The 20,419-nt window shown below is 35.6% G+C and overlaps 1 protein-coding gene and 1 long non-coding RNA gene across 2 annotated transcripts; one reads left to right on the forward strand and one right to left on the reverse strand.

Moving 5' to 3' along the window:
• LOC139819358 (uncharacterized) lies at positions 1 to 6,221 on the forward strand. Its single transcript, XR_011733704.1, has 3 exons — positions 1 to 589; positions 2,492 to 2,623; positions 5,422 to 6,221. It is a non-coding gene; the product is annotated as an uncharacterized lncRNA (long non-coding RNA).
• Positions 6,222 to 10,961: 4,740 nt separating this feature from the next.
• LOC139818958 (uncharacterized) lies at positions 10,962 to 16,659 on the reverse strand. The gene is made up of 6 exons (XM_071788022.1): positions 13,566 to 16,659; positions 13,435 to 13,497; positions 13,211 to 13,349; positions 12,981 to 13,152; positions 12,491 to 12,895; positions 10,962 to 11,648 (listed from the first exon to the last, which is right to left on the reverse strand). Exons 1-6 carry the CDS (start codon positions 14,405 to 14,407, stop codon positions 11,584 to 11,586), a joined length of 1,686 nt encoding a protein of 561 aa, XP_071644123.1. The 5' UTR covers positions 14,408 to 16,659; the 3' UTR covers positions 10,962 to 11,583.
• Between the last annotated feature and the right edge of the window lie 3,760 nt (positions 16,660 to 20,419).

The raw sequence follows: 20,419 nt of genomic DNA on the forward strand, positions 1-20,419 counted from the left end.
CTGAATAAGTTCTTTTAAAGTGTCCTATATTTTCACTTATAATAGTATTATGGATAAATGCAGAAATTATTATGATTTATGAAAAAAAGCTTAAAACTTTTGGATTAACAATAAAACTTCTCTCTTTGACAACATTACACAACTAATAACGGAAACGTGACAGCATTAATTTATTATTTCAACTCCCGTATTTTTAAATACATTACCTAATGTGAAAATTAAGATATGGCAGTGGTTCACTGTTAACAAAGTTTTTTTGCTACCTTATATTAAGATTTGTTCTACATCAAGGCATTTTATTGTTGAGGGGACTAAATTTGTATTAATTTAACTTTTTTGAATTTTTGAAGCTTTTAGAAATTAATTGTTTTCTGATTAATCTTGATTTTTGTTTTAGGTAGCTGAAGAGAGGAAGGAGAATAAGCACAGAAAAAGGAGAACATACCATATGGTGGTTGGCACAAGGCCGTAAAGATGAATTCTACTATTACTACTACCTTAAAGAACTTCGGCGCCCTTTATCAAAGACCAAGGTAAATTCGAAGCCGTGAAGATACTCCAAGATTGCGCCATGAGATCTCAAAGAGAGGTAGATAACGTTTGTATTAATTCTTTTGTTAAAATAATACGCGTGTAGAATTGTAAATAATACAACTGACGAGGTTTTTTGTATTTCACGCATGCAGCATGTACAATAAGTGAGTAAAAGCTTAGCACTATTCTGGAATCTTGTATGATCTTTGCACATTGCAAAATTACACGGTTTATTTTTTTATCTGCGTTTAAAACATTCTTTTTCTTATTAATTTTTAATTCTAATTTTAATTTGCGTTAACATATAATGTTAACTATCATGTGTAATAATGATATATAATTAATACGCACATGGTTTTGACAAAATTTTTTTCTCCAAGTTACACATGTATAATCTATGCACAAACAATATTTTAACAATTAATAATTATAAAGTAAAGAAACCTGTGATTGAAAAATTTTTTATTAGTCTAAGAATAAGTTTGTTGTTTAAAGCATTGACAGTCAACATGTCTCAGACACAGTATAAGAACAGTAGGTACACTCTGTTTATCATCATCCTATTACTCGTGTCCCAACGTGGTGACTTCTCTTCATATACATGTGTTGCGCACGTAGATTATACACATTGTATATGGGACCTACGCCGCGCCGATTCCGAACGGTTAGATTTTTTAGAGAAATTCTCTTGGCAAGACATACTCTCGGTGGTTTGCCATTGCCTTCCGAGAGGAGAACGAGCGAATATAATTTTTCTAGCTCTACGGGGAATCAAACCCGGGATCTTTGGCTCAATAGACCAGTGCGCTGTCTACTAGGCCACGCTCGTCAGATACACTCTGTTAAGAAGTTGGAAATAAATATGGCGATTTACACAACTAATAACATATTAACATGGCGATTGTCATGGTAACTTTGTAGTAACTGAATATGAGATATTAAGATAAGATAAGATCATAGACGTTTATGGATAAGATAAAAAGATAATAATATATCATATAAAATAAAGCGTGATCGCACGATCAACAACATGGCGGATAGACCGGATAGTTAATTGCCACGAAGTGTGTCTACTGTTCTTACTTATACTGTGTCTCAGACAGCAAAACGTTATATGTATGAAATATGTTTGTAAACTCGTGACGAGCGTTTGCGCAAATAAAGCTGCGTCCGCAAATGCTCAGCAACAACATTGAATTTGCTTCAAGCAACGGTTTATTCAATATTTATCACATTTTTCCAGCAATGGCAGTTTATGCTCAGAGATTCCATTGGTGTACAGTTTATATGTTATTGATGGAAATAATTTGCATATTGTTGCTGCAAACAGTTTGCAGCAATAATTTACATATCTTTGCTGTAAAAGCATCATAAGTATGAATTCTAGCGAAAGTCTCTCTAGCTCTAGATGATATACGACTTATGTTTACGCAAAGTTTGTGGCAATACATAAATTGGTTTCAGCAACACGTTTACATGATTTTACACACTCACGCTTTGCTTTCAGAGGTTAAATAATTTTAAATGTTTAGATTATCAAGTATTAAAACTTAAAACCATATAATCAATAACCATATAAACTGTGCAAATTTAAAATTAATAATATACTGTATATATACATACAGCGTGCGCGTGCGTACGTATGTGTGTTGTGTGTGTGTGTGGTGTGTGTTGTGTGTGTGTGTGTGTGTGTGTGTGTGTGTGTGTGTGTGTGTGTTGGTGTGTGTGTGTGTGTGTGTGTGTGTGTGGTGTGTGTGTGTGTGTGTGTGTGTGTGTGTGTGTGTGTGTGTGGTGTGTGTGTGTGTGTGTGTGTGTGTGTATATATATATACGGTATATTATTAATTTAATTTGCAAATATATATATATATAAAGTAATATAGAAATTAAAATTTGATTGAATTTGTTTAATAATATGGATTCATAATATGACCATTTGTTTTTATGTTTTTTTGCAGTTGTTGGTAGAGCTGGTAGAGCTGGATAACAAGGCACAAGTAGCACAGCTGCTGAGTGACGAAAAGAGCTCCACCAGACGTAGCTCGCGGTCTAGTCTGGCTAATATCGAACGTGAACAAAGTCACGAAGAGGTGAGTCGTTAAGAGTTACAGAATAGGGGTACAGGCGGATTCCGTTTTTCATTTTTTGTTAGCTTTTATTCCACCTTATTGCATCATTAAGTTCGTTTTCTTCAGCTGGATATTCTGTATTTTTTCTGTAACAGTTTTTATCTATCCTCTTTCACTCTCTAATGCTTTCTTGTAACACTTATTTTAAATGCAAAATTTGTCGTACTGCAGCTAAAGAAAACAGCTCTATTGCACAGTATAAGTAAGAACAGCAGGTACACTTCGTATGCCTTTGATTTTTGTGGTAAACTATCCGCCATGTTGTTAATTGTGCGAGCGCCCTTCAAGCTGCATGCACAATGAAAAACAGGCAACAGGAACAGAATAATATTCTCTGTTTCTGTTGCCTGTGTTTTCCAGCTTCGGTTATTATTAGTTACCATGACAATCGCCATGTTATTAGTTGTGTGAATCGCCATATTTATTTCCAACTTCTTGACGGAGTACTTACTACCTACTGTTCCTACTTATATTGTGTCTATTATATCGCGCTCTTATTCGTCATCCGTCGATGATTTTTTTAAACGTTACTGAATAGGTAGATGTAGATATACTTCTAGGGCGAGAACTTTAAAATATATCTTTTTGTCTTATCTTTCATATTTAATATACCTGTAAAGGATTCATATCAATCAATTGATTCTGAATATCTTTTTTGGTATCATATAATAAAACTATTAAAATATTAAAATATTAAGATTAACTATTAAAATATTAAAATTAATTGATCAGATTTGAAATATAATATTAAAATTAAAAATATTAAGATAAAGTTTTAAGTCCGACAAAGAATCGACGCGCAGTTTAATAAGTTAGAAAATATAAGTGTATATGTATATACATAATACATATATACGATATATACCGTGCGTACCAAAAGTTCCGGAAACGGCCAAATCTAATAAGATCGTTTATTGGCCCTCTTTGAACCCTCCAACTTGAAATATTTTTTTCATAAACCAATCTTTTCTGAGATAATTGGCTGTTCCTGAATTTTTGATACACACGTATATATATAATAGTCACATATAGGGTGTAATCGCCGTTTCAATTAAAACATCTTGTATAAATTGCATTTACATGAGACTAACTTTCTAGACGATAAATGCTTTATATACACATACCGTAAAAGTAAGAGATAACTGGACCACAGCTCATCTATCATAAATCTATTACATCTATTATAAATATAGCATATTGGAAACGTACGAAATTTAATGTTTCTTGAAAACTTTTAGTATTTTGAATATTTTAAACTACAAAGAACATTAAGAATTATAAACTGACATTATTAAAGTATACTAATATTTCTTGTATAATGTTAAGAGATATTCTAGAAATAATAGATTATATCGAAATTTTTGATCGCGAAGACGCTCGAAGATAGCGCCATGTGTTTCGTATCGATCGTTAAGCCCCTTGCACAATGCCAATCAACAGGTAATAGGAACAGGAAATAACCAAAAAATTGTTAATTACAATCTAAAAAATTTGAATGCTATGATTGGTTGGCAACAGACAATAGGCACAGAATTTCCAACGTGACGAAAACTCTGTGTCTATTGCCTGTGTTACTGTTTATTCTTCATTTATACATGATTTATACATGATTTCTGATTTCTGTTTCCCGTTTTTATTGCCTGTTGCCTGACATTGTGCAAGGGGCTTTATAAGTAGCTCGTTTTTCATTTGAACAATGGCCGAGATAGAAATTAAATCGATACTCGAATATATATCGAAGTTCTTTCGAAAATCTCGAGACGTAGCTCGGTCCTTTTCCGCGATATCGATTGGTTCTCTCGATCTAGTTAGTTTACCCCCACTATTCGAGTTGCCGTTCGCGCGCGTTTGCGGCGCCCGCCGCCCGCGGATCTGCGCGGATCGCGGATCCATGTTGGAAGTCATTGCTTTCGGAATACAGTGCGGAATAATACACGAATCGCCGATTTAGATTACGGAAAACTGTGATATATCGAATGCTCATTTAATACATGTGCTTCGCGGAATTTATATGGATGCCGAGGTATGTATATCGCGTTCGATAGTATTTACCTTCTTTCGGATAATCGGTCTCGTTTTTTGCAACTTGACTCGCGACTCGCCTCGCGTCTCGTGTCGTGCGGTTTCAGAATGAAATTACCGTCGATTTCGGAACACGGATAAAGGACACGAGCGGATGCTAAGGGCCAATTTCTTCACCGTTGGATAACTATCCTTCGGTTAACCTCACTCTTCATCTCTTTCTAAGGGGGCAGGTTAGAAAGAAATGAAGAGTGAGGTTAACCGAAGGATAGTTATCTAACGATGAAGAAATTGGCTATAAATCGAGTAACAGGCGTCGAGCGGATTGTATAGCTTCGTTCATAGCATCTCCGATGTAAAGCGGGGAGCACACACTTCTGCACAACGCATAATGCGTAAGCATAAGAAAATTGATTGGTCTATTTCCTTATGCACATGTGTATGGACCAATCAATTTTCTTATGCTTACGCATTATGCGTTATGCAGAAGTGTGTGCTCCCCGCTTAATTCTTCCGTCGTCCGTCGTCGTGTAATGAAGTACGCGCCACGTCGCGAGATTAATACCGGAAGTGCCGATGCAAAGTGTCACGCGATTGTAAGCGACGATATCGTGTTTAATTAGCGATCGCAGTCTGTCGTATGTTCAATCTTGTAATTTAATCGTGTCTTATATATAATATTTGGCGATCATGGAGGATAGATACAATGTTCATAAATCGATTATTTATGATTACAGTTAAGCAAGATCGCCTGACAAGCAGCAAGTGTAGCGTCCACGCGACGGCTGTTCCTGGCGAAGTTGGCCATATGATTTTACAAAATTCTCTCCGCCATGTAAGACTCGCTCGTCGCGTTTACCTGCGGGGCATCATGAGCTGACGGGATCGTCGAGCGGATCGTACAGGCATCTCCGACGTAATCCTTCTATCATCGTGTAATAAAGTACGCGCCGCGTCGCGAGATTAATACCGGGAGTGCCGTGCAAAGTGTCGCGCGATCATGAGCGACGATATCGTCGATTTTCGCTCGTGAATGTCGTGAGTGAGTGCGTCGACGGAGATGCGACATCGGTGAAGGACCACAGAGAGGAGGAGGGGGCCTGGGAGGCATCGGGCAACGGCGGAACGACCGTAAGGTGAGTAGGATTTGTTTATTATTTTGCTGTCCCGTGGCGGATTCCGCCACTTTCTTAAGCGCGACGTGATTTGCCCTTACATTATACTCGAATCATTAATTCATTACTGGTACAATACAAATATCGATTATCTTGGGCACTGCAATGCTTTAATGTAAAAATATTTGTATGTTTCAGATAATTTATATGATCAACGTAGTATTACAACTCCGCTGTTGCGCATCGGCCGGTGAGTAATTTTTTTATTTTAATGTTAATGCAACAATATTAATTTACATTCAAGAAATTCATATAATCTTAACAAAATTATATCACAAAGTTACGTTACCTAATTCAACCTAAAAGTGATATGTATAAATCCAAAAATCCAACTCAAGTGGTAGTAGCTTCAATTTTGTTTTAACAAAATTATTATATCACAAATCTGTGTTACCTAACTTATCCCAAGTGCCATGTATTTCAAAAAAAGATGTAAAATCTTTAAATTGCGCCAAATACAATATATATATATTGCTTTGAAAAATAATTGTTGTGCAACTATTTTAAAAAAATAAAACCAAAGTGGTACATATCTTTGTGTTCCCATTCAAGGGTCTTTCTATTCCAACCCAAGTGATAGTAGCTTTAATTCTATTTAACAAAATTATAATATTACAAAGAATCATTTTAATCACAACGAATTAAAGAGGTAACAGTACAAAATAAAAATATTTAATTAAAATAAAATAAATTTTTCTTGTAAAAAAAACTTGGCGCTGCTAGAATAAAGTACTAAAATTTTTGATTGAATAAAAAAAAACATAATTTAGGGAAGAATGTGACGGGAGTAAAAAAACAGCGCCAAGTTTTTTTTTACAAAAAAAAATTATTTTATTTTAATTAAATATTTTTATTTTGTACTGTTACCTCTTTAATTCTTTGTGATTAAAATGATTTTTTATAATATTATAATTTTCTTAAATAGAATTAAAGCTACTATCACTTGGGTTGGAATAGAAAGACCCTTGAATGAGAACAGAGATATATACCACTTGGGTTTTATTTTTTTAAAATAATTGCACAATAATTATTTTTCAAAGCAATATATATATATTTTTTTTTATTTGGCGTAATTTAAAGATTTCACATCTTTTTTTGAAATACATGTTACTTGGATTGAAGCTACTACCGCTTAAGTTGGATTTTTGGATTTATACATATCACTTAGGTTGAATTAGGTAACGTAACTTTGTGATATAATTTTGTTAAGTATTATCTCTCGACATTCAATCGACTACATCTCTATGATTTAATTCTAATTAATTAATCAGACATTTGTATCGCGGTGGTTACAGCAGTAGAAAATAGGCAATAAAACGATAAATTTTAACCAGATCCATGTGTGTTCGTTCAAACCATATTCCGTAGAATGCATTAACTTTGAAATTGCATGTTACTCTTTGTTGATCTCGACTTTTCATAACTTTATAATATGTTTTCATACAATGAAATAAGCGATTTTCAGAACTATTGACTAGTACTAACACATTTTGACATTTTGGACACTTCTGGGCATTTTGGACGTTATTTCGCGACGAACGACTTTCTTCTCACACAAAAAATTTTACGAAAAATTAAAATTGTATGTCAAATTGATAAATTTGTGCAAATGCATGTTGAAAATTTAGGAAATTTTCTTGAAATTATCCAACTGACTGACACAGCTATATGACATACTGAGACTAGTGATATAGATACGTGTTATATAGAAACATTCATTACATTCCTAAACTTATGTTCGGTTTTGATTTCTTTTGCCATTTTTACAGTACACATGTAGGCGAGGGTGGGCGGGGGGTGGATCGTTTCGCGTGGAAAGTTGAAAACCTGTACAATGATAGACCTTGTTTCGCCCTGTAAAAAGGGATGGGGTGGGGTGGGATAAACTTTGCTTCGCGTGGATAGTTCTCTCGATAGCATTTACTTTTCACGCGAACTGAGGTTCATCTCCACCCACCTCTTTCTGTGGGAGAGGGGCGATAAGAATATTATTACATTGTATGACATAAGGCTTAAGCGAAACTAAGGAAAAAAGTTCTCTATTATTTTGAGATTTTTGGAATAAAATGGCAAATGCATTAATAAAAATCTGCGAATAAGCGTGCATCCGTGCAATTTAGCGATAAGAGATAGCCTCGAGATAGAGTCGTTATTCGCGCTTGATAAACTTGAAAAATTATTTTGATACATATAGAGCGTACGCGATATCCTGATTAGAAATTGAGGTAGGGCCCAAATGAGGACCATATAATGTTTGCCCGATTTAGTTGTCAGGACCTAATAATATTGCCTTATCGGGACTCGAATGATAATCATATAACGCCAGGTCCCTATAAGGTCTTTATAAGGAAAATATTTCAGTCGGCCCAGCACTGGCTGTAACATCGCGCCGACGTCGGCATAATATCCAAATGATAAAGTCGGCCCGATGTTCAGTTTATGTTTAAAAATAAATTGATCGACGGGCATTTCTTCGACCACCCGGCGTTTTTAATATACTAGACATTACAGACGCGCGCTTCGCGCGCGTTATTTAGCTTTAACATTATGCTATTATATAATAATCGCGACACGACGCGGGACGATTAACCTCGTGACACGACGCGAGCTGTCACATCACGACACACACGACGCACTACACGCACGAAACTCGCCACACTCCGCGATGACAGTCCCTCACGGGATGAAGCAAGCTACGGCGCGGCAATCAATCGAGATAGCCAATCGGCATCGCGGAAAAGAGGCTTCAATTTTACGATACAAACGAAATTCACTCAGGTAACACGCCTTTTTTATAAATGGACTAGACACTACAGACGCGCGCGCTTCGCGCGCGCCATTTAGCTTTAGCATTATGTTATTGTATAATAATCGCGACACGACGCGGGACGATTAACCTCGCGACACGACGCGAGCTGTCACATCATGACACACACGACGCACTATACACGCACGAAACTCGCCACACTCCGCGATGACAGTCCCTCACGGGATGAAGCAAGCTACGCGGCGCGGCAATCAATCGAGATAGCCAATCGGCATCGCGGAAAAGAGGCTTCAATTTTACGATACAAACGAAATTCACTCAGGTAACACACGCCTTTTTTATAAATGGACTAGACACTACAGACGCGCGCGCTTCGCGCGCGCCATTTAGCTTTAACATTATGCTATTGTATAATAATCGCGACACGACGCGGGACGATTAACCTCGCGACACGACGCGAGCTGTCACATCATGACACACACGACGCACTATACACGCACGAAACTCGCCACACTCCGCGATGACAGTCCCTCACGGGATGAAGCAAGCTACGCGGCGCGGCAATCAATCGAGATAGCCAATCGGCATCGCGGAAAAGAGGCTTCAATTTTACGATACAAACGAAATTCACTCAGGTAACACGCCTTTTTTAAAAGTGGATTTATCCTCGAGTCGCCAATATCCCGTCGTGTATAATATATTCGTTTCCTTGGTTTTGACGAACTCACGCGACTTACTCCGTCGAGATGTTATCATACTGTGCCGACTTTATAATCCTTTGCAACTTTTTTATTTTAATCCATCTTATTACGGTTGCATCGTCTAGACCGCTTTCTTTTGCGGTATTATTTATTTTTTCATCATCAAGAAGGCCTGCAGATGGGTTTTCTAGATAATGCCGCCATAAAATCCTTTTTGTTCTATTGTAAGTGCCATGTTGTTTCAGTTGAGCTGTCTGAACAGTGGTAGCCGTTGGTGCAGAAGTGGTTGTAGGTGCAGTAGTCACTGTTCCTGGTATTGTAGTAGATGTAGTGTAGGAGCAACAGTTGCGATTAATTTGCACCGGGACCTCTAATTGTCACACTTGACGGATACTGTCGTGGTTCGAATCTTACATCATGTGTGTGTGTGTGTGTGTGTGTGCTTCCCACGCATAATTAAACTAATGAAACTCCCAGCGTGAGACCTAACTGCTTGAATCGAGATGCTGGGTTATTCTGCACGATTGATTCATTTAAAATTGGCGCAGTTTTGCATGCGCGTGCGGCCACTGAGCATGCGCATGTGGCCACAGGGCATGTTCGTAGTCGCCAGTAGTCGCTACAGCTCGTCGGTATGACAGGAATCATAACCTAATTCCTGTCAACTTTAACGTTTAATATCTCGCGTCGCGGGGCAGAGCGACACTTTTTTCTGCCAGATTCTTTCGTTTCGTACAAAAACGCGTCGATTGAGCATAATTACATCGAGATTTGAGGTGAGGCCCCTAAACTAAATAATTACCATATATTTAAAATATATGGGCCAGGAAATACGGCGCAAATACGTCGTGCTTTTCAAAATTTTGGAAAGTTCGTAAACACGCGAAACATGTGTACTCACTCAGTTTCGTCGATAAAATTGTTTTAAAAAATCAGAAATACCCAGATAACAAGATACTTCCACAGAACTAGTACGGTGAACGTACGTCGTACTTTGCGTATCGGTACTGTAGCTACCACGTACGTGCGTACCGTAGGCGTACGTTACCAGTACACCGTATTTGGTACGCAGTACGGCTACCGTAGCGCTACTGTGCGCTTGATGTAGGGTTATGATTGTACGCTGTACTCTCACGGTACCAATAGTGTATTAGAACGAGAATGCATTATTGTACTGGTTTTTTTCGGTTTTTCCCCATCCCATTATAAATTTATAAAGGTTATACGTTTAAAAAAACATTATTTCAATTTGTAATTAAATTATACAGAATTTATTCATTTAAACACACATATATATATATATATATATACATAATAATTCACATATACATGATAAGTACAAAATTAAATTTTCATATATAATATTATAATACAAAATATGTATAGTATATATAATTAAAAAGTATAATAATTAACAACTATATATAATATATACAAATCAAATAATTAGGACTCTCGATAATGAACAAAATAAAATTAGATTAGGCCATGAGAATCAACGCGGTTATTTGTGCGTGATTAATCAAAATTTATTTAATTCTTCTTAACATCTTCGTCCAAGCGTTTCGGCTCCGCATTGAGCCATCATCAGCGGCATAACAAATACAATTTAATTTAAGATCGTGAGATCTCACGATCTTAAATTAAATTGTATTTGTTATGCCGCTGATGATGACTCAATGCGGAGCCGAAACGATCAGAAAAAAATGTTAAAAATTAAATAAATTTTGATTAATCACGCACAAAAAAATAACCGCGTTGACTCATGATTTGACAATAAGAGTCAGCACGGTAAATTGTGCGCTTTATATTTTATTATAATTTAAATACTTAAACAATATAAACGTTATTAACATCAGCGTTTTGATCCTTTTTTGGATCATCTTCAACGCATACTGATAATGAATTAAAAATTTATATTGTCTATATTGTTTAATTACTTAAATTATAGTAAAGTATGAAGCGCACAAATTGCCGCGCCTGGATGTTATTGTCAAATTTATGTATATATTTGATATAATTAATAACTGTAATAAAATTGTAGTATTAAAAAGTCATGTGAAAGGGAAAGGGCCCCATCCCCGCCCTTTCCTGTGAGGCACAACCAAATATTTGCCCCTCCATACCATTTATCCTGAAAAAAAGAAATGAATTAGGGATGAGAACGGCCCCACCCCGCCGTTCTCTGTGAAGCACATCCAAATTTATTACTGCTTCTCCAAGCAAAAAAACACAAAATACAAAAAATACATACCGCTAATAACAGCCTGGTGGACTGCTAAAAAGGGTTATGTCATCATTACTCTCATCGTCGTATAGATCTAGAATTATATTATTTATTAATAGAAATTAATAATGTTTTATTTATTTGTTATTTAAGGCTCCTGGTCCCTGACAAGATGATAGGTGTAGCATTTCCAAGGATGCGCAGTCGTCAATTTTCTTTCACCAATAAAAAATTTATCCGACATGCAAGAAGGAACATGGCTCCTCCCCTAATATATGCCAACGTGTCAATTTTTCGGACAAAAATTTGATTGGTTGTTTCCTATTCTTCGGCCATTATTATGCGCAATGCTACACCTTCTAATTGTAGTGGTCCCTGCTACAACTGTTTTTATGTAATGACGTCAGAAGCAAGAATGACACGTTGAAAATCTTTGCATGGTATTTCCAAATAAAAAGATATTTTGCACAAAATAACACTTCAGATTACTTCAGCACACTTCAAAAATACTCCGAGTTTTATCCATTTCCCTTGACAATTAATAAACAGTCATAAAATGAATGTAATACGAAGCCTAACTATGCACGTTTATGTACCTGCGCATAAACCTAAATTGTTAAGCTTTGCATTTTACATTCATTTTACGACTGTTTATTAACTGTCAAGGGAAATGTGTAGAACTCGGATTTTTGAAGTGTGCTGAAGTGATATGAAATGCAAAATATCTCTTTATTTGGAAATACCGTGCAAGAATTTTCAACGTGTCATTTCTCGTTTCTGATGTCATTAAATAAGGATAGTTATAGTAGGGACCAGGAGCCTTAAGATTAATAATTTAAATTTAACATTTTATAATTTATAATTAATATAATTTTATAATTTTTTATAATTTATATCATAAATTACTATATATTATTATACCTATTATTTATTTACCATTTTCTGACAAATATTCAGACTCGTCGTTGTCCTTCGTTCCATCCGTGTCCTGAGTGTCCTGGGTATCCTGGGTGTCCTGGGTATCCTGGGTGTCCTGGGTGTCCATATCATCGGCGTTTTCTCCCTCCGTGTGCTGGGTCTCCTCTGGTTCGTTGGCGTCCTCAGCTACCTCCTGGATGTTTTCAAATCCCGTGTCCTCTTCCGGGTTATTCATTCGCTGGCGTCGATTGAGTGGGACTTCCTCATTTTCTTCCTCATTTTCTTCCTCACTTTCTTGATGAAGTCGTCGTTTTCTGTTGTAACGCCATTTTCTAGTTTTAAGGCTTTTTAAAGCCTTCTCCAAAGCGTCATAAAATTCGACCTTATTGGGGCTGGGAAAATGTTTGTTGGCGTTTATGGCATCTGGAAAAATTTATGAGAAACACCTTAGTTATCGTCGTGTATATTTAATATAGAATATAAACACGAACGGTATTTTTTTACGAACCTTGACATGCTTGAGCAAAGCGACTGTCTCGCAATTTGCATCCCCCTGGTCCTGTTCTTCCATTCAAGGTGAGGTATGTAGAAACCTCCTCATCTTCGGGAAATACGCTGCGAAAATACTCTGCAGCGCAATCGACTGGATTGGTCCGTCCAAGATAAACAAAGTATCCCACCTGTAACAAAATTTTTGTAGTAAACTGAATTAAATATATATTTAGAAAAAATTCTTACCAAATCATTATAAATGTCATCGTCAACTTCTTCAAAGGCTAAGAAATCGTCCACAGTTTTAAATAAAACTCCTTGTGGCTTCACTGGTCTTCTTACTGCAGACTCTCGCGTCAGTTGTTTGATGGCTTTGACATTTTCACTGCAGGAAAAAATAAAATTATGGAATTAAAAATTCATTTATAATACGTTGTTGGCTATTCTTCAGTAAATTCGTTAATACTTACTCGATTTTCTTTTCAATCAAAATTTGTCGCTCTTCCATCCGATTTAGTTGCGTCACAATCATTCTGAAATAAAATTAATGTCTTTATCCGTGCACTAGATGACTATTATTGTAATCCTTCTTGAAACTTACTTTACAGATTGTATTATATCACAAGATGTTTCCCCGTCTTTTGTCCACTCTTCTTGATGTCCTTGTCTGGTTGGAGATAGGCGATTCCGTTGTACAGATGATGGTGGTGGTTGTGATAACGTTTGCTTATGTTGTGGTGATGGTTTTGATGGTGGATGACTGTTTTGTGTAAGTGATTTTGTGGCTGGTGAAGAAGAGCGTGATAATGTTTGTTTATGTTGTGGTGATGGTTTTGATAATGGATGACTGTTTCGTGTGAATGATTGTGTGGCTGGTGAAGGAGAGCGTGATAATGTTTGTTTATGTTGTGGTGATGGTTTTGATAATGGATGACTGTTTCGTGTGAATGATTGTGTGGCTGGTGAAGGAGAGCGTGATAATGTTTGTTTATGTTGTGGTGATGGTTTTGATAGTGAATGACTGTTTCGTGTGAATGATTTTGTGGGTGGTGAAGGAGAGCGTGATAATATTTGTTTATTATGTGATGGTTTTGATAGTGAATGACTGTTTCGTGTGAATGATTTTGTAGCTGGTGAAGGTGAGTGTGATGAGATGAGTTTATGCTGTAATGGAGCTGATGGAGGGGGCATGTGTTTATGTGATTGTGCAGGTGAAAGTAATGATGATGATGATGAAGCATGCAGGGATGATGATGCTGGGGATTGTGAATGTTGCTGTGGTGCTGTCTGTCTTTGTGTAGTTGTGATGTTTTGTGCCATGTGTCTTTGTGTGTTCTTTCCGGAACGGGATGTGCAATATTTTGCAATATCCGCATCCAGCGATTGCAACTCTTGGAGTTTGTACGTCTTGTCTGCTCCTCTTCCTCTCCCTCGTTGACTCATCTAAATAATGATTTGAGATAACTCACCTAATGAAGGCATCTTAATCTATAGTATGTAGAATGACTGCAACTATCCAGACGTCAACAATAGGATCTGTATGGCCTTCAGTGTGCCAATAAGGCATGCGAAAACATTTACTCTCCACTTCATTAAGATCTATAACCTTGACTTCATCAGATAATAAAGAACATCGGAAGACACCTACTGATGACGATGGCAAACCAACATCGAAAAAATCTTCAACTCTGCAAAACTCTTTAACCGCCAACTGATAATGCTCACGCGAGAGAATGATGCTCTGAACAAGACAAACCTTTGAATTGTGTAATATTACCGTATTATCCTGATTATTCACCGATATACGAAATTTTCCTGTGTCTAAGATCTGAAATTGACGACTATCTAGGGGAGTGTCAAAAACTACAGGACTAACCCAGGGTCTACTGGAACGTATCACTTCTTCAGTTACATTATGTACGATGTTTTGTGAAACTTGTAACTTTTCAAGTCGCCTATTTACGATTTGCTGCAAATGTTGATGAGGCTTCCGGCAAGCTTTGCGGAAATACGTCATATTATTTTCATATGGAAACATGGACAATTCATTCAATGAGCCAAAGCATCTCGCGTCATCTACGAGATGTAAAAGACAATGAGTAATGTAAGAAAGAATTTCTGGACCATATATATCTTCTGCTCTATTTACAAAAATGTTTATTGCTGTGTGTGCAAAATCAAGACGGTCTTCTGATAAGGAAGAACTGACCAGAATTCGAATGGCGGAATGTAATAGAAGAAAATGTTTATATGCAGCAGGATTTATAAGTCCATAATAAACAACTGGAGCAGTATACAAAAGAAGTTGGCGATTTTCCGTAGCTTTAAACCCTCCATATTTTTTTATAAATTGCGGTTTTCGTGAAAATTCCTTAGGGCAGTAATTCTTAACTTGCTGTAGACGTTTAGTAATAATGTCAAGTGATCTGGCTGAAAGTTTTAAATTTGGATTATATTTTCCATCAACAAAGACGCTATTTATTTTTGGGACGACACCAAGAAAAACAGTGTGCATCAAGTCGAAGACCGTTTGAGTTACCAACCCTATCCCTAAAGGAAGCAGAGCAGAGTTGTCAGAATCTGTATGATGTTCTCCATCAATGCGCTGTCTGTATTCTTCGTCTGTACGGGGCCTGTGCTGAATACCACGATAAGCTACTACTCCACGACGAAGCCAATTTCCCCGAATCCAACATTTTGAACACGGAAATATACTGCCATGGCCTTTATGACCCAATACAAAAGCTCGCGCAGGAGAATCTGCTATGAAACATCTCAATTCAATTACTTTCAATTGATTATGAAAAACAACTCCACGATTTAATACATCCTGAACTTCATCCACAAAATATTGGAATAATTCCTGCGCATTACTTGGTTTTGATGACCCTCGCCAGACGCCTACAATTTCTGGTTTACTTCGACGAATATTTGCAATCCTAATTTGTATTGGCCACATTTGAATTTTGCCCTGTCCATCTAGTGTTGCACCATCTGTACTAAAGTCTACCATCAAAGTGTCAAGTGGAATCAGTTCCGGAGAGGTTTGTTGAAGAATGGAAAGAATTCCTGTCTCAAATCCTAAATGGAGATATTCACCCCCTGCAATGTTAAGTGTGGGATGCGCGGTACGTGGAGTCTTTAAAAGCGTTCTACTATCCTTTGGCAAAGTAGATAAACAAGGATGTGTTCGAACAACCTGTAAAACAGCATTTATTTGCGAATGAGACATATCACTGCGTACGAAGACTTCAGCAAGGCGTTCTTGAAAATTATCAATAGTGTCTCGAGGCTCAATATCCACCGCATCATCATAATCTGAAATGGATTCAGCATCGTCTGAAGAACTTAATATTTCATCGACCTCATTAAAAGCACATTGCACATCATTAACTGATGCATCAGAAGATACAGAAATTTCATCTTCCTCAGTCTGACTGCATTCTGCAAGAATTTGACCTTCGTCAACAAAGTCTGAATCGGCTCTAGCATCAGCAACATCTAAATTCTGCTGTTGTAAATATTCGTATTCATTACGTGCAGCTCTTTCTAATTTTTCCAAACGACGACGATGTACTGCAGATAGTAAATGATAAGGCTTGCGACTGCGCCTGTTTGCCAAACGCAACATATTGATAAAATGGAATATGAACGAAAGAAATAGACAAGACGACCAAAATTACAACTCAAGAAAGAGTAAATAAAGTCTGAGGTGAAAAAGCCTAAACCAAAAAAGACAAGTTTTTTCTATAATACTCAATGATATGTAATAAAACCCTAAAAAAAATATAAATGAAATTATGTATACCAATGTATTTGCAAGTGATTGACGAAAATAATTTATTATTAGGAGTCTTTCTGAAAATAGTCTTAATAAAGAAGAATAAAATAAATAAAATACCTGCACCAAATTATACAAACCTCGTCCGTTGTAATTACTTCAGCAATCTGACCTGTAGATTAAGAATGAAACGGTGTAAAGCATAAAATGATTGAAAATACGTACAATTAAACAAACACATTTGTTAAATTAAGTTTCTATTTAACCATTAAATCATTATTACAAATTAAAAATTTATAATGGTGTATTGACAATATAGACTGAAAATTAAACTATCCTGTACTATGAAATCTTAAAAGGGAAGGCTTAGAACTGAACTCTGCCAAATTTGATGAAACTTGGCAGGATTACAAAGAAAATTCCCTCGAATGTAATAATACCCCTATTTAGATGCCAACGGTCAACCGTTTCCGATATTTTAATAATCAATTTTAATATTTAGTAGCGTCTTTAGAGTAGAGTTTATTAGGACATTCACAGACAAGTATTTGTAGCGTAGTGGATATGGTAACTACCCTCATAATTATTTTATACATTAATTTTTATTATAATTATTTCTTTACCATTTATATAATATACATTTTTTTTATCACACAAAATAATTTATTTTTTATATCAACAATATAATTATTTTTATCGTAAAACATTGATGTTATAAAAAAACATTATTATAAAAAAATTAACTGGGATTTAAACGAGTTTACAAATTATGAAGCAATTACTTATCCACTATGCCAAATACTTGTATGTGAGTATCCTAATATATTCTACTCTAAAAATGCTATATTTATTATTTAAATATCTCGGAAACGTTTGACCGTTGGCACCCAAATTAGGATATCATTACATATTTGAGAAAATTTTCTCTGTAATCCTGTCAAGTTTCATCAAAATCGGCAGAGTTCAGTTCTGAGCCCTCCTTTATTGTATAAGACTAAAATTAATACGCTTCTAAGTTTATCTTACTGTTCATCTAACAGTCGTTTGACTTCTAAACGGTGAATTAGATTTAAGAAGTTTTTTCTTTAAATAGTTCGACAAGTTCTATCTAAATAAATATGTCAAAAATTATTAATACACCAAAAAAAGAAAAAATATTGAGGAAAAATAGATATTTTAATTTAAATTATTTTCCCTAAATTTTTTAAATAATTTTACCATTGACTAAGGGTGTTTAGAAATTAGAAATTAATGAAGAACTTCAGAGTCACAATCTGATATATATCTAGTACATATATGTTACAATATATATATAATGTTTAATTTTTTAACAAGTCACACTCAATAGACCCCTGGTAACACAATCTGATAGCTCAGATACGTCCCGAAGAAGTACGCAAGAAAACAGTACAAAATTGCGATAGAACATGCATAATATATGTGATTATAACCTGTGATAAATTTTTATATATAAATTTCACAGTAGCTTCTTACAGCAGACACTGCTGCAATAGTACAGTAAGTACTCGTTTAATCACAGATATTATGCACATCTGTCGCAATTTTGGACTGTTTTCTTGCGCACTTCTTCGGGACGTATCTGAGCTATCAAAGTGCGTTACCAGGGACGTTTAACCGCTCAGTAGCAATTAATGATTTAGCTGTTAAACTTTTAGAATTTATAACAAAGAAATCAATGTCGAGTGTCGACAAGACAATGCAGCAGTTAAATTGTTTTTCTGAACGCGGCCAATGTTATTATTTAATATTAAAAATAATCGCAACAAATGTATTAAAATTGTTAACAAAATAACATGCGTAAACTTAAAACATATATATGCATATATGTATACAGAGTGAGTTGTTACATGAAAAATTACTTACCTCAGATACTGAATGAATAACAATATATGATTCTCAAATCCTTGATATTCCTGAACCTCCTGAATATTCCGTAATAGCTTGAAAAATTACGGAAGTAAGGAAAACACGTCCGTACGGGTTCACGTTATCGCAGAAAAGAACAACAATGCGCAGCGAAAAACAAAATAGCCGCGCTGGCCGTTGGGAGTTGGGAGGAGACTTTCTCTTATTATGGCGGATTTACACTGCACGAACTTCTCCATTAAGGCGGCATAAGGTGTACCCAGCACAGTCGACCAATCAGAATTAGATCGCGTTTTCAGCTTGCCAATTGGCAATGTGAGCTATCACATCCCGTCTGGCCGCGCTTGCGTCGATTGCGCGCGCCAAAATATAGTAAGGTTATTATTAAAAAATGTTATTACTTCAGTTAATTAATTATAAAAATAATTATAATTAATCCTTAAAGTGCATACATAGGTTTACGGTGTCCGAGCTATAAAGTGATATATCTGTTCGTAACAATAAAACTTGCAAGCCTGTCGGAAGATATTAAATAACAATATTTATCAAAATAATGACTAAAATTGTCAACTATAATGTAGACAGATGTTTCATGAATTTTTTTAGATTTTTTAAAGTATACTTTAAAAAAAAATAATAAACTGAAACTGGGCTATCTTTCGGATTTAGGAGAAATTAAATTAAATTAAATTAAATTTGAAATTGGTCGTCAAGCTTCGTTTCAAAGGATTTCCAAGTGATTTATGTAGTAGTTAGCATCCCTTATATGCATCTATGTTGGTCTTGTTCAGAAATTAAATTTGAAATTGGTCGTCAAGCTAGGGGAGCTTGGGAGTTATTTTTTTTTTTTTTTAATTTTTTATACTTTAACAAGCAGCGCTTTTATTTAAAAAAAAAAACTCCCAAGCTCCCCTAGCTTGACGACCAATTTTAAATTTAATTTTTAAATAAGACCAACACAGACCTGATCAGGTATGTAGAACAATTAATCAATAAAATGACCACCATGCATTTCTCCTCCGAAAGATAGCCCAGTTTCGCCGCACGAGCCCCAGTCGTGCGGGGGGTGGCAGTTTGGAATTAAAAATTCCTGTGGTCAGGTGGACTCGAACCCGGGTCCTCGGGATTACGAGTCTGGCGCTTTACCACAAGACCACACTGCCACCCTCTTGTACCTCACATACATTATATACACATATTACATGTATACAAATTACAATTTTTTATACTTCAACAAGCGTGAATCATATAAAAGAAAAATATATTAAAAAAGCATATATAATAAATATATAAAAAAAATAATAAAAAATATATAAAAAATATATATTAAAAAAGCATTTTGAAGCTTGAAGTTAAGTAGTTAGTTAGTTAGTTAGTTTAAGCTTAAAGTATACTTTAAGGTATAGGAGAAAATAGCGTTGAACGTGATGACAGACCCACGTATGCACTTTGAAGGTACCGAAAAAACGTATGAATATTAATTAAGGATTAAGTATTCTAAGTTTCCAATTAAAAAACTCTTTAATTGATCGACTGCAATTGGCTATCATCGCGTCATGACAATTCGACCAATTAAATTGCAAGATTAAATTGTCAAGACATTTCGACCATGGATTTTGGTCCTTCTAAATTGATGTAAATTTGACGCTATATATATATATATATATCTTATTCGTATTTAAAATTAAAAAATAATAAATTTTAGATTTCAATACATGCTCAGTACGCTGTACTTCGGATATGGTACAGTTCCTATTGCGCATATAAACCGAACAGTACGCAGTACA

This window comes from Temnothorax longispinosus, chromosome 9 (assembly GCF_030848805.1).
Source record: "Temnothorax longispinosus isolate EJ_2023e chromosome 9, Tlon_JGU_v1, whole genome shotgun sequence".
NCBI lineage: Eukaryota > Metazoa > Arthropoda > Insecta > Hymenoptera > Formicidae > Temnothorax > Temnothorax longispinosus.

What these genes read in the sequence shown, in the direction of transcription:
- LOC139818958 (XM_071788022.1), bottom strand. Translation starts at nt 14,407, where the DNA reads ATGAGTCAACGAGGGAGAGGAAGAGGAGCAGACAAGACGTACAAACTC. An exon ending in GATATAATACAATCTGTAAA is followed by an intron (nt 13,498 to 13,565) that starts GTAAGTTTCAAG and finishes ATTTTATTTCAG; the next exon opens with AATGATTGTGACGCAACTAA. An exon ending in CTTTGCTCAAGCATGTCAAG is followed by an intron (nt 12,896 to 12,980) that starts GTTCGTAAAAAA and finishes AAATTTTTCCAG; the next exon opens with ATGCCATAAACGCCAACAAA.